This window comes from Scleropages formosus, chromosome 8 (genome assembly GCF_900964775.1).
Source record: "Scleropages formosus chromosome 8, fSclFor1.1, whole genome shotgun sequence".
Taxonomy (NCBI): Eukaryota; Metazoa; Chordata; class Actinopteri; order Osteoglossiformes; family Osteoglossidae; genus Scleropages; species Scleropages formosus.
The window spans coordinates 6,542,473-6,554,322 of NC_041813.1; the positions used below are offsets into that span (position 1 = coordinate 6,542,473).

General features: G+C 44.8%; 1 protein-coding gene across 4 annotated transcripts; it reads right to left on the reverse strand.

Annotated features, from left to right (window-relative positions):
* Positions 1–131: 131 nt before the first annotated feature.
* On the reverse strand, positions 132–9,129 carry ncoa4 (nuclear receptor coactivator 4). 4 transcript variants are annotated; one of them, XM_018766011.2, is made up of 10 exons: positions 8,975–9,129; positions 5,201–5,327; positions 4,259–4,399; positions 3,974–4,062; positions 3,643–3,751; positions 3,055–3,147; positions 2,836–2,934; positions 1,751–2,704; positions 1,569–1,661; positions 132–1,460 (listed from the first exon to the last, which is right to left on the reverse strand). In XM_018766011.2, exons 1-10 carry the CDS (start codon positions 9,010–9,012, stop codon positions 1,455–1,457), a joined length of 1,749 nt encoding a protein of 582 aa, XP_018621527.1. In that variant the 5' UTR covers positions 9,013–9,129; the 3' UTR covers positions 132–1,454. The 4 variants fall into 4 exon arrangements, with proteins under 4 accessions (XP_018621527.1, XP_018621526.1, XP_018621528.1 ...); XM_018766010.2 differs by having other exon boundaries at positions 3,055–3,150; XM_018766012.2 differs by lacking the exon at positions 8,975–9,129 and adding an exon at positions 6,883–7,074 and having other exon boundaries at positions 3,055–3,150.
* Between the last annotated feature and the right edge of the window lie 2,721 nt (positions 9,130–11,850).

The following is an 11,850-nucleotide window of genomic DNA, read 5'->3' on the forward strand; positions in this document are numbered from 1 at the left end:
GCAGCTATCTCACACAGGAAACCACCGTGTGCAATGCTACTGCAGACTTGCATCGTCAGCAGCCTTGTACCTCCAAAGTTCAACTGTCAAGTAAGCGAAATTCACAAAACGGGGGAGACCGCAGATGGGAATGTTTTCCATACTTTTATTTGAAGTTAGAGCAATACCATAGCAAGAAAAGGAGTGTGGCAAGCATTAATAATAAAGTACATTTAAGATGAATATGATAAAAGCACTTAATGAGCCTCGTGGTACAAGGGAGGCCACACAAGCTAGAGTATGTTGGAAAACAACCTTGCCTTTCCTTCCCCGTGATGAGACTCAGGCTGCCAGGGCTTAAGTGATGAGAGCTGAGTGTGTAGCCAAGCCCAGGTAAGTCAGGTTTAACACCATTTCAGGAACAGCTTGACATCTAACCCATCACATCACACTCTCACATGGCAGATCAACACATTTCTGGTAGCATTGTTTTGTGCATGTTGCTCTGAGACTTAAAAAAAAAAAAAAAAAATCTAGCTGTAAATACTTAAAATATACTAGCAGTTTAAAATATATTCTCTATGTGCCTGCTGCTTACTTTGTATTCAAAACTTGTGTATGTGGAGCTACAGCAGAGTCTTGGCCACTGTGCTAAATGAGGTTCAAACACAAACAGGCAAACTTCAGGCACAGAATCAGCAGAGATGCTCAGATGCACCAGTATATATGTTTGGCAGATATAGCACCTGTTTCACACCTTTCATCCACTTACACCACAGCAGCACATGTCCTACACTGATAGAAATAGGCTTAGTTATTAGCACGTCATAGTTCTTCCATTGTATGGTAAATGTTAGTGGTACACCAACCACAGCTTCAGTTACTACATACAAGTTTGCATTCATCCCTGTTACCCTTAAATTAGTAGTGGAATATTCATTCAAGATGATTAAACTGCCATGTTTGCAAGACACTACACACCTCCACCAACAAGCATGTTTAAAATGGAGCATAATACTAGATAAGTCAAAGATGGCTAAAATTCCCCATATCATTGCACCTCCCAAGCTCAGATAATTAAATGTGGAATTTAAAGTGCCACATCCTATAGCTTATTTAGATCTGATTTGTGGCACAGCATTCTGTAGTTCCTTCAGTGTTACTCTGGTCTGCTGTACTGTGAGAGCTCTACTCTTTGATTCAAAGAAGTTTTTGTTATTCTCACAAAAAAAGAATCACCCAGGCTAACATGTCAGGTGTGGATAGCTGCTGTTACTCCACACCCTGATGTGACCCACAGGAAAATTAATACTATGCTTTCATGGAGCTGTGAATTCCCAGAACAAGACAAGAAAAGCAAAGAGAAAAGTCCAGTCTCTACACAGTGGTTTTGTCAGGTGACAGAGGAAGTTGTGCTAAGTATTACTCTCACGATGAGGAAATTTGTGGCTCATTAAAATCTTCTCTTCAAATTTTCACATCTGGGAGAAAAAAAGATACCATCAAACTGAAAGCCATACGTACAGTAATCTCCAATGATGCATCGGTTTCTTTATTCATGCAAGGAGTTACACAGTAAACTGACTTACCTGTATAGGTCCTCTGTGCAACCATTTTTCCTTGTCTCCACCAAGTTTCATACAGGAGAAGAGATCACAGACTGCAGGAAGGACGTATCGCTCCTGAAACGAGCAAGCTAGTCGCATTAGGAAATGCGCCACGTAAGGCCAGGGCCGCTCGCTAGCACAGCTAAGAACTAAACTGCACTTACTTGTGCTTGCACTCTCTTACGCAGCAGCCACTTGTCATCCTCAGCATCCATGGTGATCTGCGTCACAGGCACACTGGGCTTCTTCATGGGCTGTACCCAGTTCTGTAAGTCTAAAGCCAGATGGAATGGGCTCTCTGAGGAGGTGCTCTTCAACTGAGAGTTCTGTTCCTCGTGGCTGGCTTTCTCTTCACCCTGCAAGTCAGGCGAAACCCAACCTGAGAGCGAGGACGGCATGGGGGGGCCACTCCTGTTCGGCTGCAGCCAGGCCTCCACGGCGCACTCCAACTTGCGCTGGTGGTCAGGTGAAGGCTTTCCATTCTTATCACAGCCTTCCTGCTTCAGCAGCCAGGCACTGAGGGCCTCCTTGCCGCAGTTCTCCTCACACACGCACTCCTGGAAGGTAGAGCAAGGTTCGTTTGCCTTGCACACCTGCTCGACCAGGACCGGTGAACTCTGCAGTAGCCATAAGTCTAAGGAGGTAGGGGGGGCTGGGGGAGTGCTGGGCTTCAGGCACTTCAGCTTGCCTAGGTTCTCGATCTCCACAGCCTTGTTGCGTGTGGCACAGCAGGAGCCGCAATCCCCTCTGTGGAGCCACTCGCTGGAGGAGAAGGGCTCATGAAAGGGCTTGAAGACTTGCTTCCACATCTCTGCATCTGCTAGGCCACTACCACTGCCCCCTTGCTTTTCCTTGCCTTTGGATGGTTTCATCAGCCAGCAGCTAAGCTCATTCATCTCAGCAATGACTTCCTTCTGCCCCTGCTCCTCAACCTCCTCCATGTCAAAATTGAGCTCCGAGTCATCAATCTTCTCGATGGAGAAAGTAGAACTACTACTGCTAGCATTGCTCAGAGTCCGCTGTCTGGCAGGAGTCTTCTCTTTCAAAAGCCAGGCTTCTAGGTCCTTCAGCTGTCCCCAGGCCTTGTAGAAGTCAAAGGACACAACAGGAGGGCTCACCTTCATGGGAACAGAAGCACAGAAATTAATTATGGTATCCCTGAAAATCTTGTGTTCGCTGGGCTCTCAACATAAGAATGCTGTAATATTTAAACAAAGTTTCCTTTCAAGCCTTCACGCAAAGGTCTTACCTGCATTCTCTCTCCAGAGGAAAGTAGCCAGTCTTGGGGATTCTTGCTAAACTGGCATTCAAATGCACAACTGGTCAGGGATGACTCGGGCTCCACCTTCTGAAAGGGCAGTTAACACTCAGGCATATGGCCTATAAAAGCTATAAACATCTGGAAAGGTAAGTACTGTCCAAGGAAAGCAGGAGGAGTTCAGAGATGTAAATATCACTGCAGATGTACCTCTTTGGTGGAGAGAACAGGACAGCTCTGCAGCAACCAGGACTGATTATCAGATGAATTTGAGGCTTGAGGGCTCCTGGAAGTGATATCCATCTGCTGAGAGGCAACGGATACAGTTATGGTGTGGCTGGGGCACAACCACTGTGAAAATGTATCAAAGGGGGAGGGAAGTACCATACCCTCCAGTCACTATAAAGCAAACAAACACTTTAATACTATAGAGATAGCCCATAGCATAGGGGTTAGAGCTACTGCCTTTGGATCCAAAGGTTGCAGGTTCAATCCCCACCTCCTGTAATACCCTAGTAAAATTACCCAGGTGTATAAATGGGTAAATAATTGTAAATACCTTAACATTGTAAGTTGCTTTGGAGCAAATGTTGCAAACACATTTAGGACTTGCAGAATAGACCAGATAACTATGTCATGTGACTTGCCAAATGGACAGAACACTTGCATGTGAAGACCACAAGCTGGCTGAGTCATGGTCAAGGGGTTGGCTGAGTGGTTTGTGCTGATTCACTCTCTCCGTACCAACATTCATGGGGGGCATGTAAGCCTGTGTTGAAGACCCTCCCACTTACTTACCTGGGTGGCAATGGTTCCAAATGAGGTTATTGCCTGACGCAGGGAACGGACATCAGCTTGAAAACTCATTTCGGGGGTCTCCTCCGGTTTCAGATTCAGAATAGATAGCCTGTATGTATCAAACACCAAGACACTTCAGAGTACAGGTTGAGAAGTCCCATACTAAATTTATAATGGTGAGAACTCCTTACAAAACATTACAATCCAGCTAAAGTAATTTGGGGGATAACATTGAATTTCTCAACCTACCAATCCATCCAACAGTAATAGTTATTGGACTCAGAAAAGTCGGCTAATCCACCACCAGAAAAGGCAAAGAAAACATTCTTACTTCTCAAGGCAGCTGGTGAGCTGATTGGCCAGATCGTGGGTGTCTGAGTTTTCCAACTGATGAATGAGGATGTCAAACTGACCCAGGAGCTGAAATCAAGTAGAGAATACATCAGCAATGAAAACTAAAACAACAGGGTTATCACCAAGGTAAAACAACACATTGTAGTAAGAAATCTAAAGCTTTAGCTTCACCCAATGTCATCACTGAACTGTGGCAGAATAGTCATGGGGAGACTATGGAAAGGAGGTGACAGAGGAGGCATGGAGTTACACCAAAACTCACCCAGTGAAGCTGCTGGAACTGCTGTCGCAGGGAGTCCTCCTTCAGCTGCTGGATGATGTCGATCTGCTCGAGCAGCCAGACCTCACGGGAGCGCAGGAACTCTAAGTGCCGGCTGATGCAGCTGTGGAGCTGGGCCTTGACCTTCAGGGAAGCAAGAGATGGATGGAGGAAAAACGAACAACTTTGAAGTACTCCACCAAAGGATTCCCATGCCTGCACGCAGCAGCAAGGTTTCCATCCAATACGCAAACATAAAACTCAGGGTCTGAGCTGTGCTCGATGCTCCCGCCACAGGGAAAGAGAAGGTCATAAAGGCAAAAGGGTGACCATTTTTTTAAGCAAAGAAGAATTCCAGATATTTTAGAGAATCTGAACAAGCTGCTTTTCCCACGGAACTGCTAGATCTTGACAAGCTACTATTATTTTCGGGAGGTCAAAGAGAAATAGCACACTAGGTCACACTTAGCTATCTGGGTTAATTACTTCTCTCCAGGAAATGCTGTTTCTTAGGTCTTGCCACTTGTTAATAAATCTAAACCTACTAGGAAAAAAAATGCAGTACAGATTTTCCTCTGCGGTGTCTTCTGCAACGGCTGTGTTCGTGCTGACGTGCTGCTGTGTGTCTGCCTGCTTCCTTCACTCAGCTGCTTTTTATACAGCCTTCCCCTCATACCTCTACATGCCATCACATGCCTACATGTTCTGTATTCTCTCAACTCACTTCCATGACATCAACCCCATAACAAGTAATTTTAGCTACTAACATTGCTTCAAGACAATGAGTTCCTTTACAGCCATGTAACCATTATGGTTTAGTCAATCTCCTCTGCAGATTACTCAAGAGTACCTGGTGATCCATCAAACCAACCCCACTGGACCTTTGTCTCCCTGCCCACTGCCTAGTTCCGGTTACAAACACACACGAAAGCCCCAGGCTCTCACCTCTCTCGAGTTGTCCCTCAGCTGCGCTTCTGCTAGGGTCACTCCGGCAATGGCCGTCTCCAACTGCGAGCGCGCCTGCATACACTGCCGCAGTGCCGCCTTCCCAGAATCCTCCATGAGAGACATTCTAGACAGAGATGGTGTAAAATGAGACAAATGACTGTCAGAGCAGAATTCAGCTTGGGGTCAAAACTGCAGTGTCTGCACATTTACCTTGAGAACACTTTTTAAACACCAATAGTTATGCACTCTTCAAAAATTCATGAAAAAAAAAGTGTCTCATCTGCTTAACTTCTGTTTTTGGAAAATACCCAGTACCCATCAGTAGTTTGGTGTAAATGCTGCAGGAAGTAAGTATTTTAGGCACATGTAACTGGAATGCACTTGTCCAAAAATACATACAAGGAATCATTACTTCCTTTTTTCTCCCACACAACAGAAATGAAACTGTGTGACCTGCGATTCGAGGTTTAGCAAGACTGAATACTTTCATTTCTTAAAGATATGAAAGAAGACCCAAGGGGTTTCCTTCCCTCTTGCCACACATTTGCTGTATGAACTACATACAACTGCACATCAGAGTAACACTGAGCCCCTAAGTAGCACCAGCACTATAAGAAAAACTCATTAGGACCCTTCGAACAGCATAAGAGAATCTAAAAAGCGTGTGACTCTACAAAGAGGTGCTGTTAAGAGAGCCCCCAGTTCAAGAGGTTAACGCCAGCAGCGTCCCAATGGGTACCATTACACAAGAATTCAGAAATAAACACAGTGTCCTAGGAATTGTATTTCTCCAAACCAGAGCAGAAACCACCCTGCAAACACTTATGACAAAGTCACACGACAGCCATTGTTCGTGTAAATGGTCACCGTGCATCTCGGTACAAAGAACCATTGTTGTAAGTGTCCTTAAAGATCGGCGCGCAGCACCGGAAACAGACAGACAGGAGAAAGACGCCCTGTATCAGGACTCACGGAGGGAAGGTATGGAGCCATTTGATTCACTCCATTTTCACTAAGAAGTAACAACTGCGGTGTGGCGTTGAGTGCTGGTTGACATGTGACAGGTATATATGTCCATATCACTGCAAAGTGCTTCTGTATCACCTGTCCTCTATCCGACTGTGTGTGTGTGGCTCTGTCGGCACGAAGAGCTCTGCCTTCTTTGCACACACAGGTGACGCAGTGTGTGTGTCACCCGTGTGTGCAAAAGAAGCAGAGAAGGCAGAGCTCGTGCCCACACACACACACAGGGCCACGCGCACAGTGAGTGTCACTTGTGACGAAGCCGCGCAGGAGGACAAATTGGCTAAACAAGGACACACATGACGGGTGGACAGAGTGGAGCTCCCACGCGGGGGACTCGAGCAAAACACGTCTTTTTTTCCTCGCGGCAGAGCTACGTGAAGAAACAGACGCACCGCAGTCTTCATTCGACTGTTACTCAACACTACTAAGTCTACTTCTCATCTCCTCAACGTGCAGAAAACACTTCTCAATACTGCGCCCTTTCTCTTGCTCTTACTCCGATACTGTTTTACCTTCCAGAACGTAAGTGTTAACCTTCCAGAATTTTCTAGAAAACAGCAGCAGGCTGGTCACTCAGTCAGTATTCCACACAAAATGGGCCAGACTCTGAGTCACAAGCGCCTCAGCCGGTGGAAGCGACGCGCCCGCCGTACCTTCTCTCGCGCTGTCAGAGTCTGCGCAGTCGGTGTGTGTGTGTGTGTGTGTGAGAGAGCTAGAGAGAGAATTCTTCCGACACGACACCGGTGAGCCTCCACGCGCGCCGCTCGTGCCCAACTGTACCGGCCGAGCCTCGACGGCCCTTTAACACCGCAGCAACGTCACCGCCACAAGCAGCCGCTCATTCTGCACGTACGCAGTCCGGGAGGGGCCGCGAGGAGGCTCCAGAGTACGGAGCCAATGCGCAGCGACACGAACCGCTGAGGGAATGTCCCCACTCAGCAGCGAAAACACATTACATAATCAGCCATAAAATCTTTAAAATCCATCGCAGTCAAAATCAAAATACTCCTGACTACTGTTAACCTTTTTAATAAGATTTCACAAAAAATTACAAAACACTTCTTTAAGAAAGCACACAAATTCCAAACAAAATCTGTAACTGCTGCTTTAAATGATCAACTCTGTACTTGGAAAAAAATGAGCTACAGCAAAAGGCCCCATTGACCCCTTTGTAGTAACTGCCATTACTGGGCAGCACCCAAAAGAACAAGGTATATTCCGAGAGCACTGCGGAGACCTTAAGACAAAGGTAGACACTGGTTACAGTGACATTTACATTTATTTATTCACTCAGCTATCCCAAAGCGACCTGCAATGTTTTTTTCTTTTTTTTTTTATTTCCCCTCTTACAGAGCAGAGTAAAAGTGTTTTCTCTAGTGTACAACAGGAGGTGCTGAGAGTGGAACCTGAGTCCTTTGAGGGGAGAAGGCAGCAGTACTAACCACTACACCACTTGCTGTCATATAAAGAATAATTCTGCGATGAAGAGAATCTACAAACACACTGCTGTACATTTATGGTTATTTATCAGACACTTTTCTCCAAAGCGACTTTCAATGAGCGCTAGTGTTATGAGCCCACACACCTTATTCACCGTGGTGACTTACACAGCTAGATACACTACTTACGGTATGGTCACTCGTCCATACATCAGTGGGACACACTCTCTCTGTCACTCACACACTATGGGGGAACCTGAACAGCATGTCTTTGGACTGTGGGAGGAAACCAGAGCACCCAGATACAGGGAAAACACGCAAACTCCAAATGGACTGAGCAGGGATGAACCCACTCAGCAGTGCTACTCGCTATTTAACAGATATTGGTATCCAAAGCAAGAAATTCACTGCTAAAACCATTGTTTAAATATGCTATTTTCAAAGTATATCAAGGAAGCATTTTAAGCAGATTAAGTGCTGGAGACCAATTAATTACACATCTACATACAGTGGCAGAAGCATAATAGTCAGAGCTGCTGCCTTTGGGCCTAGAGGTCACAGGTTTGAATCTCACCTCCAGCTGCAGTACCCTTGAGCAAAGTACTAACCCTAAAAAAATTGCTCCAGTGGAAGAAAGAAAAAAAAAAAAAAACCCAGCTGTACATGGGTAGAAAAAATAGGTATCTTAACATTGGATGTAGGTTTGGAGAAAAGCATCAGCTACACTAATAAATCTAGATGTACGTAGGAGCAATTCAGATCTCCACTCTTATTAATTAAAACAACATTTAACGCATAGCAGCAATGTGGTTAAGGAATGAGAGCTCAAAAAAGGAGTTCCTCAATGGGTCTAAATACAAGGACCTATGCAGCAGAACCAGGCCCCTCGGTTAACTTAGCGAAAAATAGCTTTGTGATCCAATTAATAGCTCAAGGTCAGTTAACTTGTGAGCACGATCACAATACAATCCAGCTTCTTTTATTTTAACACGTACTGTCATAACCAGTAACGCTTAAATTTTGTACGTTTCCTTATTCATTCCAGTGTGATTAAACGACAAATTCTAACATTTATTACAAGGCTAATAAGCAACTTCCGGTATCCTGCAGCCCCGTCCAAAACCGGCTCTATCGTTCCTCACACATTCTGACAGAACGATATACACGTGACTCTAAAAAAAATCTCCTTTTTTATTATAACCTTTATCGCATAAATTACAGTTATAGTTACTAAATCATCAGTATTAAACTAAACATGATTTACACCGCTCAAACGAAATAGCAAGAAGCACGTAACGCCACCTACCGCGATCTGTTGTACAGCAGAGCCAACTTAGACATCATTAAACTTATACTAGCTAGACTATATTGTTGAGAGAAATATAAAATAAAACCGCTCAAAAGACTATTCTGCCTCACACTCCCCCACACCACCAACGTCGGAATGTGGCGTTACCTATAACGTCACGGAAACGAAAAGAACACCAATTCTCGCGAGATGGCGGTTCTTGTAAGATATGCAAATTCCCCGGCTGGAACATTGATCAGCAGGAGGCGCCCCTTTGCCGTCGCCGTGTTCAATGCGTTATCGTATATGCGGTAACGTCTCCCCCTAGTGTTTCCTTGGCGAAACAACACTTGATTTTAAAGGACTGTGAAACGGGAAAAATCCTACTATAGTGAATTTTCATAAATCAAAGATGTAATTACTATTAATTCGAATGATAAAAAAAATGCTCCCAATCTGAATCCTAGTGATGCTACAATATTACCAGAGGCCATTAAAATTGATGCAGTTACATAAGTCGTCAGAACACATCACACAAAGACTTTCCCTTCATTAATTACTGTAGGGCTCTGTACAGTTTTCTGGCATATTTTCATATCACTAACCTAACTGTAACCCCTAACACTAACCTTCTGTAGGTCTTACTTGCCCTACACTTCCCACATGTTCAGATCAACTTTTTCCAATCCACTATAGCAGGAGTGGAACTCAAACCAGCAACCTTCTGTTGACCGTTGTCCCTTGTCTACTGCTTCTCCTCTATCCAAGTTCCTGTTTTTAGTTATATCTACATCTTCTCTATACATATTCTCTCTATATATACCAATTTCATTATATTATATGAATTACAGGTTCATTTATTAGTTGTAATAGTTTAATGGAATCTTTTTTTTCATATTTTAACATATGTGGGTAAATATTTATTTGCAAAGATAGTTATTTGCTTCTGCAGTATAATTCAGCAATGTAGAGTTGTGTTTATGAAATATATGACTGGCTGTCAAAGGGAGGTGGCGTATACCTTGAATCACTGAAAAAATTCCTAGTTACTCCCATTGTTACTGATTTACAGTTACAATTACTCATGTAGAAGACGCTTTTCTCCAAAGTGGCAAACATCACAGAGGAAAATACGAGTGCAGAAGAGCTGAGATTTGGAGACAAACACATGATTCTAGGTACAGTCAATTTGTCACATCCCACCAAAAGAACCAGTATACATTACATGAGTAGTTGCATAAAGGTTTATTCATTACTCAACAATTTCTTCTAAAAAATATTAAACATGAAAATTTACACCTTTATTGTCCACTTAAGAGATCGGGGGGAGAAGTCTGTCCGAAAGAGGTGAGTTTTGAGACCTCTCTTACATGTAGAGAGAGATTCAGCAGCTCTGAGTGAGAGGGGGAGGTCATTTTACCGCGTCGGAGGCAGAAACGAAAACCTTCGCGTTTTTGATTTTGGAGCTTTTACGTGTGGGATCACCAAGCAGAGACAGGTGGAGGAGCATAGCAGACTGGTTGGGGTGTAGCGAGCGATCAGGTCTTGTAGACATCGGGGAGTAGATCCATTGATGCTTCTGTGGGCCGTAACCAGGGTCTTGAATTTGATCCGGGTGGCTATACAAAGCCAGCGCAGCGAGACGAGGAGGGGAGATACATGGGAACGCTTCGGCAAGTCAACCACGAGTCGTGCAGCAGCGCTCTGTATCAGCTGGAGAGGTTTGATGACGGAGGCCGGAAGAGCAGACAGGAGTGAGTTGCAGCAGTTCGGGCAGGATGTCACCATGGCCTGGACCGGGAGTCACGCAGAGTTTGTTGTGAGATGGGGTGGATCCTGCGGGTGTCAGGCAGGATGCATCTGCAGGACCGGCTTACGGCTTCGCTACGTTGCTGAGCACAGCCGGTTTTCTTTCAGCGGGCGTTTGTCCACTGCCGTACATCAGGACACCGATGATGCTGCTGTGCCGCACGTGCCGATGGCTTGCAACTGTAGCAGCTCCACGTTTTGGTCAGTCTGAGAACTTACTGACTATACCATGTATAACGGAGTTAAAAAATTCTATTTGTAATTATAAACATTTATCACATACAGTTTATTTACATCCCAGAACACAACGGAGACCATTTCTTTCAAATAATATCTTGAATTTTTATTCACAATAATTGATAAACAAACAATGCCAAAATAGCAACCGTTCAGCCAAAGCCACAATTGATTTTTTTAATATATACACTGTTACAGAATAGACGGCAGAAAGACGGACGAGTCGGCGTCATCGGCCAGTTCGACGCAAACCAGAGAAGTATGACATTTTGGAAGGAGGTGAGAAACAGATATCTTCAGATGAAGGCGTAGAAATACAACTGCATGTATGTAGATGAGGAAAAAATGAGACAGGAGCCTGCTGAAAATACTGTTGGATGTTTGCTTCTGCACAAAACACTCTGTGCTTCGAAGTCACTAAGAGACTGTATTGTGACTGTGTGCGAAAGGCAGATGAACGGCCTGAACCTGGCAGTCAGCGGCAGATCCTGTTCAGCGTTCTCGAAGAAGCTCCTTCAGGGCGCGTTATGGCGGCTCGTCTGTTTTTTTTGGCACGGGTAAAGGTTTTGGTTACCGTCACAAGCTCAGCCCGGGCCAGGAACCGTAAAAAGGGCCCGCGGGGCTATCGAGAAGAGCTTGTCGGTGACTTTCTGCGATATCGGCCCCGCGACGTCATTTCGAGTACATGGCAGCTGACGTAGGGTAACGGCCTGTTAATGCAAACTCGCTGCGCCAGAGTTGTCTTTGAATGCCAGACAGAGGACTGCTGCCAAAAGTATAACTAGCATAACCACAGCACCTCGAACACACACACACACACACACACACACACACACACACACACACAC